The sequence below is a fragment of the Mobula hypostoma genome, chromosome 6 (assembly GCF_963921235.1).
Source record: "Mobula hypostoma chromosome 6, sMobHyp1.1, whole genome shotgun sequence".
Classification (NCBI taxonomy): Eukaryota; Metazoa; Chordata; class Chondrichthyes; order Myliobatiformes; family Myliobatidae; genus Mobula; species Mobula hypostoma.
The window spans coordinates 176,081,357-176,098,740 of record NC_086102.1 but is presented as its reverse complement, the minus strand read 5'-3'; the positions used below and the strand labels follow the sequence as shown (position 1 = coordinate 176,098,740).

Sequence of the window (17,384 nt, the reverse complement as noted above, 5' to 3'; positions counted from 1 at the left end):
TTGAAAACCCATTTACGCTGTTGCAAATGTTCAGTATCAGCTCCTGAATTAACTCATCAATAGCATAGGTTGCAGATCAAATCTGGACCCTTAGAGTATCAAAGGCGTACCTATATTATGGCAATAAGAGAGGTGAAACCTTCTAATATTCAAAAAAACATCTTGATTGCTTTGCAGGATTTAGTATTTGAGGTGTGTGTCAGTGTCCTGAATTGTACAGAAGAGTTCCTCACTTGGATAACCAACATATCAGACTTAAAATTAATTGTGTTGTAATACATGCTGGATTAACTGGAGAAAATAGCAACTTATTCCCTTTAGCTATCAAAACCTTGTTAACCAACATGGCAATGTTACTGCTGTAACCATAAAATTTAATATTATTAACTAAATAGATTTTGGGTTTTGTTCTGCTAACTGAATATCTGGTACAAAGACCTGTTTTAAATATTTAAACCTTTTTCTGAAAATGTATTTTCAATTATTGCTTGAATATTTTTATTTTTCATAGGTTTTGGAAGAGTTTTATCATCATATGCACAAGGTGCAAGACCAAGAGAGACATTGCTTGGATCTTTACGGCGTACCACATCCAGCTTAAGTCAAGCACTTTCTTCATCTTCAGGCAGTCCATCTGCGTTCTCTAGAGATTCCAGAAATTCTTCCAGATCTTTTGACAGCAACAGTTGTTCAACTGGTGTTGGAGTAATGCAAAGGAGTGCAGAAGGTGGTTTCATGCACAGAGCTGAAACTTCTGAATCTGAAAGAAATACTTCTCTATTACATTCAAGGCCCCTAAATAATTTTGCATCAGAATCTTCTAATAGCAGGTGTAGACCTAGACAGCTATTGTCTCGTCTGGCATCCAGCATGTCTTCAACTTTCTCTGGCAGTCGAATCTCTAATTGGGGTCATTCAAGTACAAGGTCTCTTGAAAGGGCGAATACTTTTCAGCAATCTAATAATGCATCATGTGGTGAGAGGCCTGAAAATTTGGCACAGGCTACTACCATTGGCAGAGCTGTTAATAACTTCTCCCAGAATCAGTCCCCTGAAACTTCTGAGGGATTCGGATTTTTGAGATGGAGAAGACCAGGACCATCAACTGTTTTGCGATCTCAGAACTTCACTATGGGTCAAGAAAACTTAAGTCCAGATGATTCAGAAAATAGCAATACTAGTTCGTGGTTATCTTCACTACAAAGTAGATATGCTCTTTCCAGAAGAGAAGGAAGGGATGGAACTGCAGCATCCAGTTGTGTCTTAAATGAAGCCAGGGAAGATAAGTTGCCAACTCCTCAAAGAGCAGTTGGGACATTTCAGAATTCGAGCAGCGAGCAATCAGATGTTGTTCGTGGTGCTGCAGCACCACCTTTTAGTGGTTTGCCTTCACCTATTGCAGGCAGCTCCACTCGAAATGCAGCGCCAGAAACTTTTCAAACAAGAAATACTGCAGAATTTAGAGAAGTCTTGTCCAATTCTTTCATTTGCCTTTCTATGCCATGTGGCCCAGAACATGATTTCTCTGATGTTCTGATAGCAGTAGACTTCGTACATCCAACCAGAGGGCATTCTGAGCAAGAGAAACAGCAAAATGCAAGTACATCTTCAAAGGATCCAGAAAAACTCAGAAAAATACAAGAAAGGTATACTTTACTGCATTTCAATAGAAACAGTTTCATAAATGTTCATTTGTTGATCTGTTCTTGTATTCCATTTATATTGAGTGGCTTTTAAGTAGAGAATTAAAGGAAGAATGATCAAAAATTCCTGGAAAAAAAATTGAAATGGAAAGGACATGCTGCTGGAGAAAAAGTGAATGTCTTTGTTCCTCACATCTCCTCAGAACGCGACTGCAATCCAAAGTCCCTTGGCGATGAAGATTTTAAAAAGAGAGCTAGAAATTTGAAATAAAAACAACAAATGTTTGGGGTGGCAGGGGATGAACTCAGTAAGGGAAAGAGAAGCTATGTGGAAGTTTCATGTCAAGACCCTTTATTACTCCATTCTACAGAATCCCAAACTCAAAATGTTACCTGTTTCTCTTTCCACGGACACTGAATGGCCTATTAATCTTTCCTGGCTGTTTTGGTTCATGGAATTGGAAGCACAAGAACTCAAACTGTTCCTTTTTTTTTACCAGCCCATTTGAGTCTTTCCGTGTACTCTCTTCCATGTATCCTGCGCACGTGCACATCCTCTTCTCCCCCCTCCATTTTTTTTGGGATGTAGAAGGAAACTGGACCAACTGAAGGAAACAATGTATTTTTTCAGAATGTACACACTATTCACAGCACTAGAAGTTGCAATATAACCTGGCTTGCTTGAACAATGGGAGGGAAGCTCTACCTGCCACCTTTAGGAGGTTTTGAGCTTAAATGGTACAAGAAAATGATACAATAAGATCTATTTGAATATTAAATTAATGCATATTTGGATGACTTTTGGAGGAAGAAAGGCATGTAGCCTGATCTTTTCAAAGTAAGTTTATTATCTAAGTTCATATGTCACCATTTACAGCCCTGTGATTCGTTTTCTTTCGGGCATACTGAATAAATCCAATAATTGATTAAATGACTGCTGGAAAATCAGAAAATCCAAAAATCAGTTCCTTATTGATATTTGTATTTGACCTAGGCACGAGAAATGCAGTCCTCCCTACCAAACTCTGGGTTATAATTTATAAGTTTAGTCAGTAATTCTGACAAGCTGCATCATTGCTTGCATATTAATCAATGACAATATGACTCTCTAAGAATGCAGGGTCCCAATAAAAGTGGCATCGTTTTCAACTGGAAAATATTGCACTTTGATTCTCTGTACATACCTGAAATGGGGTATGCTGTATTGAATGATATGCATTCAATAAGTTGAGTTTACAGAAAATTTCTTGGGCAGATCACACATAGCTTGCAGTACGAGTTGAATTGGTGACTTTTAAGGTGTATTTGAGTTAAACTGTAAGACGTGGGAGCAGAATTAGGCCATTTAGCTCATTGTGTCTGCGCAGCCATTCCATCAGGCCTGATCCCGGATCCCACACACAACTGCCTTTTTGTCATGACCTTTGATGCCCTGACTAATCAGAAAACTATCAATTTTTGCTTGAAATATATCTGCGGTCTTGGCCTCCACAGCTGTCTGTGGCAGAGTATTCCACAGATTCTCTACTCTCTGGCTTAATATATATATATATAAAATAAATTCCTCCTTGCCTCTGTTCTAAAGGGTTGCCCCTCAATTTTGAGGCTGTGCCCTTTATTGCAGATACAATAGAGACTTTTAAGAAACTCCTGGATAGATACATGGAGCTTAGAAAAATAGAGGGCTATGGGTAACCCGAGGTAATTTCTAAAGCAAGTACATGTTCGGCACAGCACTGTGGGCTGAAGGGCCTGTATTGTGCTGTAGATTTTCTATGTTTCTGGACATACCCACCAGAGAAAACATTCTCTCCACTTCCATCTTATCGAGTCCTTTCAACATTTGGTAGCTTTCACTGAGATTTCCCCCTCCCCCACATTTTTCTAAATTCCAGTGAGTACAGGCTCAGAGCTGCCAGATGCTCCTCGTATGTTACCCCTTCATTCCTGGAATAATCCTCATGAACCTCCTCCGGTCTCTCTCCAATGACAACACATCCTTTCTGCGATTTGGGCCCAAAACTGTTGACGATACTCCCAAGTGCAGCCTGTCTTGTAAAGGCTCAGCATTATCTCCTTGCTTTTATATTCTATTCCCCTTGAAATAAATAGCAACTTTGCATTTGCCTTCTTTACCACAGACCCAACCTGTAAATTCACTTTCTGGGAATCATGCGTGAGGCCTCTTAAGTCCTTCTGCACCTCTAATGTTTGAACCTGTTCTCTATTTAGATGATAGTCTGCATTTTTGTTCCTGTTACCAAAATGCATCATCATACATTTCCCAACATTGTATTCCATCTTCCACATTTTTGCCCATTCTTCCAATTTGTCTTAAGTCCTGCTCCAGTTGCATTTCTTGCTCAGGACTACCTACCCCTTCCACCTATCTTTGTATCATCTGCAAACATTGCCACAAAGCCATCAATTCCATGATTTAAATCACTGACAAACAATGTGAAGAGTAGCTGTCCCAATACTGACCTGCTGAGGAACGCCACTAGTCCCTGGCAGCCAACCAGAAAAGGTCCCCCTTATTCCCCAATTGCTGCTTCCTGCCTGTCAGCCGTTCCTCTTTCCATGTCAGTATCTTTTCTGTAATGCCATAGGATTTTATCTTGTTGAGCAGCTTATCAAACGCCTTCTGAAAATCTCCACTGCCTGTCTTTTGTCCACTCTGCTTGTTACTTCCTTGAAGAACTGTTAACAAATTTGTCAGGTAAGGTTTCCCTTTACGGAAACCATGCTGACTTTGATTTGTTTTATCATTGGTCTCCAAGTACCCTGAAACCTCATCCTTGATAATGGACTCTTAACATTTTCCCAACCACTGAGATTAGGCTAACTGGTCTATAATATCCTTTCTTTTGCCATCTTCCCTTCTTATGGAGTGGATTTCTAAGGAAAATTGGTACACTTTAAATGTAACAGATACCAGATATGTTTTTGGACCTCTTCTGGTATATTAGCAGTCTTTCAACTTTCTGAGACTGTCATGAGCAGCACTCTGTCCTGCTCTGCCTTGCTTTCACTCCATTCCCAGTCCTTTGTATTTTTGTGAGACCTTTTACAATGCCCAGATTATGATTCTTCTTCAAATATACATATTCCTCATAGTAACACCCAGGGTAGTAACATGTATTTTTTAAGTTTTAGAATATGGCTGTCAGTTTTGTAGTTTAATAGAATATTCAGAAATGTTTTTTTAATAATAACATCAGAGGAGAAATTATCATATTGCAAGGATTGACAACAGTACTGTTGCTCAGGAGCTTTTTTCATTCCTTGGTGACCTTGGCAGAAAGAGAATCTGTGAATACAAAAACTAAGCAGTTGTGTGAAAGAAGTGAAGTTCTGAAGTTTCCTGGGTTGATTGTATTTTGAAATACCTCAATTCCTAAATGCATGAGATTCTCCAGATGCTGGAAATCCAGAATAACATACATAAAATGCCAGAGGAACTCAGCAGATCAAGCAGCATCCATGGAAAGGAATAGTTGGCGTTTCAGGAAAAGAAAGAAAGGTGGTGGGGGAGGAGCAAGGATTGAACAATTACTTCCTCAATTCCTGCCTTCTAAATTTTTCTCTTGGTTGAAAGCTATTTCCTGATCTTGGGATTACAGGTGTTGCCACTTTGGTCTTTAATGGAAATGCAGGTGAAACTGACATTCTTCCCAGGTGTCTCAGGAAATGGCTTGTTAGCCCTCGCTGGCAGTCTCCCAACTCAGTGCTGTGAAACTCACCTTTCTCCAGCCTCATACGTTTTAGGACACACTGTGTTCCTGCTAAATCCATGAAATTGAGATGTCTTGCCCACCCAGGCCCCGGTTTGTGTGAATACTGTAATACCCTGTTACAGCTCAGCGCAGGAAATAACAGATCGCATACAATTTTTTAAAGTGTATTTATGAATATTATCTTAACAAAAGAGTTAGTAGAGCAAAGAAAGGGGGGGGGACTAAAAGGGCCCATTATAATTAATAAACAGTCAAATATACATAGGTTGGAGCTCAAATCTTCCAAAAGTCACTGATCCCCAGTAGATTCCTGCACCTTGGCTCCATTGAATCCTGCAACTGGTCCACTCTAGCATCTTCACTCTTCATTTTCTGCCGGGGGGGGGGTAAAAATCTCCACCAGTGTCAGGCACAAAAAAAAATGCTTGCTTGGCCTTTTCTCCAGATTGGAATGGCCTACATTCCTAAGCACCCCTTATCTCTCTAACAACCCAAACACTGTTAGCAGTGAAACCTTTACTAGGATGTTACTCAAGTATAATGGTCCAGCTTTCTCAAATGATTTCCACAACTGCTCTGTCAAATCTAGTTGGTATTCTATCTATTTTATAAATTGAGTTGAACAAGAGACTGCTTTCATTACATCTGGAGGTTTCATAAATGATGCCACTGAAGCAGTTTTGTAACGTATCCAAAATATCTCATCATTTATAAAATTGGTTTTTCTAATCATTTTTATGGTTATGATATATTCCAGTTTATAGTAGAAAAATAAATACAATTCTACTGCCCTCAGTGCTGATGTGCAAAGCTAGGCAGCGAGTTAAGCACTTAGTCAAAAATCACCCGAGACAACGGCTTTCTTCGGGGTTTTTTAAGGAGAGTTGACTTGTGAAACTGTAGAAAGTTAAATAAAATATGTATTAAATTCAATCAGTACAGAATTGTGTACCTGTTAATTCTCGTGATCGGTGTTAACCGGGGAAATACGCACATGCAACACTCCATGACTATGCTCTGTAAACAAGTAAACTCATGGTGTAATAATATCTTAATGATAAACAATAAACATAGTACTTCAAAACATGTCTATGAAATGTTTATCAATATTAACAAAACTTAAGACTCAGATATTGCTGTTTCAAGGGCATGTAGAGAATGGAGGTGGATGTCTTTCCAATGTGTGTTTGAAGTTGAATCCAAATTAACCTGCACAGGAACTGAAATATAGATACAGGTATATCTTCATATGTAGCACCCCCCCAGCCACCCTCAGGGTTGCTCGGCTTGCTGTCGTCTAGGGAAACAGCCTCGGCCCCGCCAAACTGGGTAATAGTTTGTTTGGATGCTGTGTGAGGTACCCCATCCCGCCCAAATAACAGACAATACACCAGATGCAATTAAATGATATACAGTTTATAGATATTACTGGAACTATATAATTAAGAGAGAATAAAATATAAAAGGAAAATAAAAGGCGCCACACTTATCTCTCTTCGTGCACAAAACAGTTGGAGCTCAAGGACCTTCTCTTCACCCTGCGACCCCTCGGACCACCTTGACCGGCCACCTGGGACCAACAACGGTGGTCGACCAGACGCTCCACACGAGTCCGTCTCCGTCTCCTCGCTGAACACCCTCCTCGGGGTCCGACCCCGTTAGCGGACATCACAGCACCTCATCCATCCTCTGTCTCGCTGTCCCGCTTTCTGCCCCAAAACCCCGCGCATACAGTATCTTCAAATACACCAAGACCATAACAACTATCCCAATTGGTTAATCGCACCCTCTTATCACTCTCTAAACCAAAACAAGCTGCTAGCGCAAACTTTCTCAGCGTTTAACACAACAAAGCCACATTCCCCATATTAACATAACAAAGACGCCATTTTAATTAGCCTCCGCAGTAACATAAAAGTCGAAAGCCCCTTACACATACAAGAAGTGATGTTAATACAAAATTAAATTGTATGTGAAATGAACAGCACCTCTAGAACCCAATATAAACAACAAAACCATGTAATATGTGGAAAGGAAAATTGTAAAAGTGGTAATTTAGAGTGAATTGTCATTTAAAAAAAAATATATATATACTATTGCTGCAGCCCTTGCTGCCAATGAATCAAAAATGGAATGAAATTTAAAGTGTAATTTTTGTAGTTTACTTTTAGAAGATTCTGATGATGACGAAGAAGATATTTGTCGGATTTGCCAAGTCGGAGCTAGATCAACATCATCTAATCCTTTACTAAAACCATGCAATTGCACTGGCAGCTTGCAATATGTTCATCAGGAATGTATAAAGAAATGGTTGCAATCCAAAATAAATTCAGGTAAAGTGGGCATCTTAGTGACTTGTGAAGAGTGCCATGAAATTCTGTGTGATGAAACTCGGGAGTAGATGGTATATTTGGTAATACCATGAGATTTTGAAATTTTAACTCTCAAAGTTTTGTTCCTTCCCTGATCTAATAAAGTTGAAATTTGGATTCTTTTCACCTGTTTTTTACCTCCAAGTTCTCAGATCTCTCAAAAAAAAACTAGCTGGAATTAAACCTTCCACATTAAAATGTAAAGTAAAATAGTGGGTTATAGAGCACTGTTATTGGTAGCAATTAAGGAGATTGCCTTTCACTGGGAAATGGAGAAGGAACAAATTTCTACCATTGGTCTAGTTGTTTACAGGAGCCAGATGGAAAAAAAAATTCAGAATTTTCTCTTGATTCAGAATAACTGATTTAACCAGCTTCTAAATTTATACAAGTGGACTCAATGAAACACAATGCCACTTAAAGAAAATGTGTAGTTAGATAGCGGGGCTGGGAGGTTTGCCTCCCGATGCAGTCTTTTCATGGGCAAGAAATGTATTTAAACTTGCGAAGCGGACCCATTAGAGTAAGTTGACTAGAGCAATTATTTACACATTGTGAATGGTAAACATGATAAATGGGAAAGATGTGAGATAAATGGATATTGTTTGTTGAATTTATTGCAGGTGCTGATTTGACTGCTGTCATCACATGTGAATTGTGCAAGGAAAAGTTGCAGCTGGATTTGGAAGATTTTGATGTTCATGAATTGTATAGAACCCATGAACAGGTGTCTGAGCTTTTAAACAGATGTTTCTCATTTCTAGGATATTGTTCAAATGGTACACTGCTTGAGGCTTTAAGCTGTGCTTTTTTTGGAATATAGTTGTCCATGAAACAACGTAATTTTAGCAGTTTATTGGAAACTTTGTAAAGGGCAATTGTCAAAACAGAGGAACCAAACTAGTTAACTCTTCACTAAGGTATTAGAATGTTATCATTTGTATGGTCAAAATGTAACACATCTGCAGAAGAAAATGGGTTGCTCTGAACTGAAATTTTCATAACCATTTGTACTTTTTATGATTTTAGGCACAGCGTAATATCAGTTCTGGTCTTTACCTTGTTCTTTTACTTCATCTGTGCGAGCAGAGATTTTCTGAGATAATGGGTGGCACAAGTGAATCAAGGACCAGACTTCAGGTGAGCATGAGCTATAATAGATTGTCGACATATCTAAATGATGTAACTTCAGTGCATTTGGTTATTAAGCTTGGCATTAAACTAGCCACCATCTGCATGTAAACTGTTTCATTAATATTATCAAATTGGAAGTAAACTTGTAATCAGGATGTTTAAGTGTTTTCTCATTGTGGATCAATATTTAGAAAATCCATCTGGAATGCTAGGAGAGCAACCAGTCCTTTAATTATTTTTAAAAATTGAAATACAAAAAACAAGTTTATTTGATAGCTCTGTTTTACAACCCTTTCACTTCACTAAAATGCAATTAATTGTCTATTTCAGTCTTTGAACTAGTGCAGTTTCTGTGTTAGAGAATGCTTTGTCCATTCTTCATGTTTGGTGTATGGTTGTAGTTTTGAACTTTTTAATTGGACATGACAGAACTGTACAAGAATATTTACCAGCAGGATGATATTATGCTTCTGAGTTTTCCCTCCACCCTTTCGGTACAAAGGGTGAAGATATATGGTTTTGACATTGTCCACTTTTTGCTTTCAGTTCATCCACTTGGCAAGAACCCTTCAGCAGCACATACAAGATCTTGAAAGTAGGTTTCTCGGATGCCCATATGCCCTAACTTGGGCAATCCAGTGCTTTGTGCCCTTTCGGAATGTGCTCTTAATTATAAACTATTAAAACTGTTCACATTGAAATTGCAAATAAATCTCAGACAAAATGCTTTTTTTTGGAATGTAAAAGTTATCATATATGAGGGTTAAAAGAATCTTTAAAACTGAACGGATAACAGGGCCACTTCAGATTTTTTTTTAAATCTTTGTGAACAGCTGATTTAAGTTTCCCACATTGCTGCAGTTCCCAGTATATTGGATGCCCTTTAGTTTTCCAAAATTTGTTACAGTATCAGAAGAATCTATTTAAACACCATCAAATCGTCACCTCTTAGGGCAGGGGGCGTGTGGGGGGTAACAAAATGGCCAATGTTGTTCAAGTGATATATGCATCAATAGTTTAAATGCCAGCTTTAATAAGGTAGTCCATGATGTTACTAAGTTTCATTTACTGTAATAAGAATCATGGTTAGATAGGCAAGATAATTGAGCATACCTCCTAAATCATACTGCAACACTTTAATAAAAAAAAAATTCCCTTTCCTCATTTCTAAGTTAATTGAAGCACCGAAGTGCTATTTAGTACCCGATGTCTATGCCATCCTTGGTCCTTCTTCCTCAATATGAAATGCTCCATAATGCGATACCATGCACTGCATAATTTTATACATCCAGTGCATCGTCTGTTTTCACTGGCTGCTACCATCCTTTGTTTTAAACATCTTTTATGGCTGCAAGTCTTTGATCTGAAAATCATCTTTTATTCCCATAGTCCCACATTCTGCTGCTGCTCACTAAAATGTAGGAATTTCAGCCTATCTGATGTTGATAAAGGATTTGAAATTGTATCTTTCACTTGATTGTTTGAACCTTGTACATACTTCATATGCAGTATTTGCATAGAATTATCCTGACCTTATTGTTGCTAATAGGCTAATTTCCAAACAAGTCTTTCTTCTGCACCTCTTATAGAGAAATTGCAAAAATAATTGCAATTGAATAAAAAGAACTCACTTTTAATGAAGTCCTTTTTATATTTGCCATTTATCGATTTTTGTGTGTATTAAGTATCTTGTAATAAATATACATCAGTGGGTTTGAGTTTTACTGTCCCACAATTTTTTCTTCATTGAAAATGTACATTCAGTGAAATGTATCCTCCACAGGCTCTGCTTCCTTTTTAGACCAGCTTTTTAAGCATTCCCTGCCTGTGAAACTTGATTCTTGCTAACTTGTACCTGTCTTGACTCAGTTCTGCAAATGCTGCAAGGCAGATTTTTTGAAGTTTGTTCCTTGGGCCAGTAATGAACATTGTTAACCCTTGGTGTGGGGGGGGGGGGAATGGCAGAGAAATTGTTCTGAAACAGACATCAAGAGTTCCAAGAATATCTTGCATGTATAAGATACTTTTGATAGCAATACATTCAAAAGCTTCCCTTCCAGCAATCTGTTTGAAGTGTACTGTCATTGTTCAGTTGTCTCCACACTCAAAGGTGTCAATGGCAGTAAGGTATAGACCGGTTAAAATGTACTAATAGATAGGAAGGAAGAATATTGTTCAGTGCATGGAGAAAATATTTCTTTTTCTGCTTTGATTTTCTATGGGCATTCCGGCTTTTAGGGTTGCGTTTTATGGTAGTACTGGAGTGTAATTAGGAAGTGTCAATACTGCTAGAGAATTTTTGCTTGATAGTTAATGTAACTTTGACTATATATGCATTTCATATTGCAGCAATAGGTAAAATTTGTCTGGAGATGAACAGTCTTCAAAATCTGTGTACTGATGCAGATTTAAAAATAAACAGCAATGTTCTAGCAACAGTACCTTCCATGATCGTGTTGCTTGACAATCATCTAAACTTGCACATCAGGGGCAGTTGTTTTTGCTGCTGTAAATGTACACTTGATTATTCAATTTTGAACTGCAAGGAAAATATTATTGAGAAAGGCAAGTTTATATTGCTCAACTCCAATATGTGGCATTGACTTTAAATATAATGTCCTGGATTTGGATGACTAACTTGTTCCGTTCTTTTTGTAAGTTGTGCTACGTTGGTACCTTATCAACAAATTCTTCAGTAAAGCATGAAGCTTATAAAGTTAGCGTTATAGAAGCACAATCAGTGCCTTGGAAGTAGAAATAATATCTCAATTATAATCCTGCAATCGTTGAAATTTGTAGGCTCTTGTTTCTGTGGGTTTTGTTATTTTGAGTGAGATGAGGCTTTTTCTCAAGGTTTTTCATTTTAAGGTTAACTTTTGGTTTGGAATATGCATTGAAATGATTCTTCTATGTAGTTGAATTTTATTTGCCTTGCTCATTTGTATACTCTATAGTGGAGTTTGTGGTGAAATTGATTTCCATTTACAAGAAGTTTCTCCAAATTATAGGCTTCAAGTGCAGTTACTTGATACGACTTACAAAATCCAATCGTGAATCATTCTGGAAGTGTCGGCTTGACAGCATTTTGTAAATTATGTACTGTAGGTCACTAACTTGTTTATTTACGTAGTAGTATTTGCTGGTAAGGTAAATGAAATAACAGGTTTTATTAGATTTGTCTGTTTGCATTGAAATACCCGAAAGCCAGAAGTGGAAAAACCATTTGGCGTTGAATGAATGTATACCAGAATGACTGAAATTCTGGAAGTACTGGAGACTTTACTGATATTTCAAACCATCTTCAGTGTTAGTTTTTGTCAGAGGACTGAAGAGCTGTTAATGATTGCATAAAATAGTAAGAATTGGTAAACATTTGTAAAATTCTTCTAAAAGCTGCTTTTAAAAAACAGTATATCAAAAATGTGGTTTAAAGGAGCAGGTACATAGTTTTGGTCTTTCAAGTTGTATAGGAAACATTTGTGTTCAACAGTACCAATGTGAACATTAATCATTGAATGTTACAATATTGAAGGAATCTGTGAGTTGGAATGTAGACTGGCTAGATGTAAATGTCAACCTTGAGCATTGATTTGGGGACATTTGCATTTTACTGGTAGAATGATCTCTGTGGAGAGAACTGTAAGCTGTTTGAAGATGCTGCCTACTAAGTGGATTGTGCATTTGGTGCTGTGTTGGACATAATGGCAAAAGGAATGTGGAAGCTTTCCTTTTCCCATTTATAAGTGTGTGAACAAATCAAAGGCTGTTTGAACTTATTTTTCTCTCTTTGTCTCTCCCCCCCCCCCACCAAAGAAAGTTGTCACTTCTTTCCTGATCCTCCTGACAGAAGTGAGGGCTGTTTAGAAATGCATTGTAACTCTGTTAGTCACAGCTCTGATGTATTGTTATCGATGTTCATAATGTCTACATTTGACCATGCATACAGAACCTGTCAGCCAACATATCTTCACCCATTTAAAAATGATATGGCATACTCTTTGTCAACTTCTATTAAACAGAAGAATATTGCTGAAATTAAAAGCTGATAATTACCTCTCTATGTGCATTTTCACCCTAAACTACTATTTTTTTTGGGGGGGGGGGGAGAAACAGGAGATAACATGGACAAATATTTTACAGAATTCAAACAGTAAGGATAAATGGATCAAACTCAGAATGCACAGAGTGACTCTTTGTAATGCATTATTAGTTATTGCTGGGTTCTTGTCCATTTCCAAACTTAAATTATGGTTTTTGACAGGATATAGTGAAGATAGTTTATTAACATTGATGGGTAGAGTGTATTGGGAAAATGAGATTTTTGGTATGAAGATTGAATAAATCCTATTAAATGATGGGCTACAGATGATCGGAGTGCTGATGTAGAAAATTGCAATTAAATAAACTATTGGACATGGTGGATTTGCTTTTACTGGAGAAAAAATGAGGATTTTTCTTCCCCTGAAGCTGTTCAGGCCTTTGAGATGACTGGAAGATTGTTTAGTTCTAATATCCATACCTGAGGAAGCATACACTTGATTCTGTAGAGCTTGCTGAAGTTTGTGAGATGCTGGGAAGGAGTGTTGGTTAGATAGAGTGCCTGGATCTCTACAGAGTCTTTTGAATAAAGATTATCTTTTGACTGAAGAAATTTTTTCAGAAAATTCCAGTGGCTCAAAATCTGTAGGTGGAGCAATTAGAATTTCAGACATTGAATAGGGTGTTAAGGAAACTTGGGTTAGAAGGACCTTCAGGATATTATCGAATGGTGTAATGGGTTCAAAGAAGCTAGCTACGAAGACTCTTTGTATTCTTGATTTTTTTTTAATTTGAGGAAGTTCCCAGGACCTGATGTAGATGTGTTTTCAAAACCTCAGATTATAAAGAGGCTAGTTTTACGAAATGAGACCCAGTTCAGAATAATGCATGGCTTTCTTTTTTTTAAGGGGCTACTATAGAATAGAAACTTGTGGTTTTTTTTTAAAGTATATAAAGGCTTGGAATGCCTTAGCACAGCAGAATTCAATGTATTGCTGGTAAGGAAATGATAGGTCAGGAAATAGACAGATCTGGTGGCCCATTCTCTGAAGCTCAAAATTGAATGTCACTGGGAGCACTACTACTTGTGTGCTGATGGGTTGCTGAATCCCTAACGGTTCGGGGAAAGATTGTACAAGGATGGGCTTTCCAATCCGTAGCTGGCCCTACCGCTATTCGCATTGACACCTGGGCAAATCAATCTGGCCGGTGATGAATTTAATTGATACAAAATCTGCAGATGCTCTACTCTGGTCTTCAAAAAGAAACTGCTGGATGAACAGTGTGTTTCTGGGAAATGCAAGAAACTTAGTTCCTCCAGCAGTTTGGTTTTGATTTTTTTTTTGGACTAATTTAGATTCTTAGTGAGGAATGGCTTTTGGTTTTTACATGACATCATGACATTCATGTACTGCTGGTCATTGAGATCTTACACACCTTTGGATGAAATAATACTTAAAAAAAACTAAAAATGGTTCCCCATCAAAATGGCATGATGCAATACTGCAGTAATTTTGAGGCAATCTGATGTTCTGATATATAATGTTTATTTAGCCTGCTGACTTGTAAAAGATGGATTAACATTGATTTTTGTCCAGAATGTCAGCTGAATACTTTATCCTTCAATTTGATGCTGCACTTCATTTGCATTAATTGTTTTAGCACCATTAACACTTTACTCATTCACTTGTTGTCAGTGCACTACAACTCAGAAGCAGGCCCTTCTGTCCATCTAGTCCATGCTGACCATTTTAATGTCTAGTCCCATGTATTCACATCCAGATTATAGCCCTCCATGACCCTCTCATCAATATACCTATCCAAGCTTTCCATAAATTTTGGAATTGAACTCGCATCCACTTCTGCTGGCAGTTCGTTGAACACTGTCGCCACCCTCAGTGAAGAAGCTCCCCCTCTGGTTCCCTTAAATATTTCCCCTTTCACCCTAAGCTTATGACCTCGTACTAGTCTCAGCCAACATGTGTCCGGGGAGGAGAAAGCCTTGGTGTATTTTCTGTATCTAAACCCCTCATAATTTTGTATATAAGTAGTCCCCTCATTCTCCTATGCTCCAAGGAGTAAAATCCTAACCTGTTTAACCTTTCCCTAAACTCAGCTTCAAGTCCTGGCAACATCCGTGTAAATCTTCTCCACACTCTGTCTCATTGGTATCTTTCCTGTAGGTAGGTGACCAGAACTGCACACAGCACTTGAAGTATGGACTCCTAAATGTCCTGTGTAACTTCAACCTCACATCCCACTGCTGTGCTGGGTGTTCTGATTTATAAAGCCCAATGTGCCAAAAGGTCTTTATGACCCTATCCACCTGTGACACCACTTTCTAGGAATTGTGGATCTGTATTCTCAGGTTCTGTTTGTTCTACAACTCACCTCGGTGTCTTACATTGTGCAAGTCCTACCCTGGTTTGTCCTCCCAAAATGCAATACCTCACGTGTCTGCTTTAGTTCCCTTTTGTTTTTTTTTCTCTCCTATCCCTGTCCACTACTCCCCCAGACTTGGTATCATCTGTAAATTTGCTGATCCCATTTACCACATTAATATAGATGACTAACAGCAGTCCCAGCACCAGCTCCTCCTGTGGCATACCGCTAGTCACAGGCCTCCAATCATTGAGACAACCATGTACCATTACTGTCTTTTGCTAAACCATTGCTGAATCCAATTTTCCATTGTCCACTGCCCTTTTATTATCACATTCCTCCTTCAGCCCTTTACCTCTTATTATCACCTCCCAGCTGCTTACTTCATCTTCTAACCCCCCCTCCCCCACCTGGTCTTGTAAAGTCAGCTTGTACTTCTCTCTAAACCCCACCTTCCCCCCCCCCCCCCCCCACCTGGCCACCTATGTTTTTTGGCTCTTCACCCTCCCTTTTCAATCACGATGAAGGGTTGTCAGTCTGAAATATCAACTGTTCATCCCTCTGTAGATCCTGCCTGATTTTCCTCCGGGATATGTTTCAAATGGTGACTTGAAGCTTCTAAATTTTTCGATTTCTGAAAATCTAATAACGAAGGGATTCAGCTGCATGATGAAACTGATTATTCTTGGAGAAGAATGTTTAGGTTTTTTTAAAATTCAAAGTACATTGTTTTGAGGGGGCTAATATATCACAAGTTTGCTGAAAAACTTGATGATGAATATCCTGCCTAAATGCATGAGTGGAAATAGTTTTAAATGGGGGAATTTTGGAACTATTAGGATGAGCTGTGAATAAGTTATGGCAAGTTTCAAACGGTTTCAAAGAGCAGTGAGCCTGTTGGTTAATCTTTGCCATATTATAGTAATCTATTTAATCACCTTTTTCATGGGTGCAGGAATCATTCTTGAAATTTAGATAGAATTGTCTTAAAATTTGTTATTGTCAGTTTAAGCTGATCAGTGAAATGTAGTACACAAATTTTTAACCTACAAATTCTCTCCATGTGTATCAGACTACATTATGTACCAAAATTCATTATTTTTCACAGCCACAGATGAAGATTCTGAAGATGAACAAGATAGATTTGAAAGTAGAACACCAAGAAATTCTACTTAATGGAATCTGTGAAGGGGCATCCCAGTACAACAAGTCTTTATATAAAGGCAAAACATTATATTCATTTTTGACTTTTGCTTGAAATTGCTAGTGGAATATCAAATAGATACTGAGAACCTGGGTGAATTTGTGAATGGCTTTATAATTTGATAAACATTTTAAAGCTTTATTTGTAATAATTATGAACAAAGAAGAAAGGACTCTTTGCAACACTGTCCTTGGGCAGCTGAGGTTCTGCACAGCTGCTGTTTGCCTATGAAAATTTGACTTTAAATGTCAAACCCAAATTGGAGATGAAAGTTGTGAAAATTCTTCAGAAATTTCTACATTTTAGGAGGAAGTTTCCTGCAAGTGTGCTTCCTGCATAAAATGTATACAATCTAATTATTTAAATTGCAGCATTGTTTTGCTTAAAATGACTAATCAATGATACAACTGGGTATTCAGTAATGATTAATGAAATAAAATGTATTCATTTCCTGAAGGGGAAATGCTAGGTTAAAATCTTGTAGCCTTTTTTAATTGCAGTTTTCATAAAGGTACTAAACCGAAATTGTTTGAACTTTATAAACTGAATAAATAAGTGTGAAGTATTAAATTTCCAAGCTTGTTTAATGGTTTTCCAACTTCTGAATGGCATTGGTACATTTCCATTACATAGAGATAAGTATTCTGCACACATTTAGAAAACAGTGTTTTAAGAACAAATGAAAAAAGAGATTTTGTATTGGAGAACATAATGAGACTGAGAACTGAAACCCCAGCATCTGATGACTTAGAGGCTGGCTATGGAGACTGGATTATAATCTTTAAAATGTAGACCATCCCTGGGTTAAGTGTCTGATTATTTTATTTTAATTATTATGTGCACTCCTACTTAAGAACAATCATTCATAATATTG

At 37.8% G+C, this 17,384-nt stretch overlaps 1 protein-coding gene across 2 annotated transcripts in view; it reads left to right on the top strand.

Moving 5' to 3' along the window:
• marchf7 (membrane-associated ring finger (C3HC4) 7) overlaps nt 1-17,103 on the top strand; it is a 45,660-nt gene extending 28,557 nt beyond the window's left edge. Inside the window, exons 3-8 of one of the 2 annotated variants that reach the window (XM_063052312.1) lie at nt 512-1,646; nt 7,541-7,713; nt 8,376-8,479; nt 8,782-8,892; nt 9,433-9,481; nt 16,415-17,103. In XM_063052312.1, the coding sequence (XP_062908382.1) occupies nt 512-1,646; nt 7,541-7,713; nt 8,376-8,479; nt 8,782-8,892; nt 9,433-9,481; nt 16,415-16,482 (1,640 nt within the window). In that variant the 3' untranslated portion in view covers nt 16,483-17,103. The remainder of the gene's footprint in view (nt 1-511; nt 1,647-7,540; nt 7,714-8,375; nt 8,480-8,781; nt 8,893-9,432; nt 9,482-16,414) is intronic. The other variant, XM_063052311.1, reaches the window with a different exon arrangement.
• The last annotated feature ends 281 nt before the right edge of the window (nt 17,104-17,384 follow it).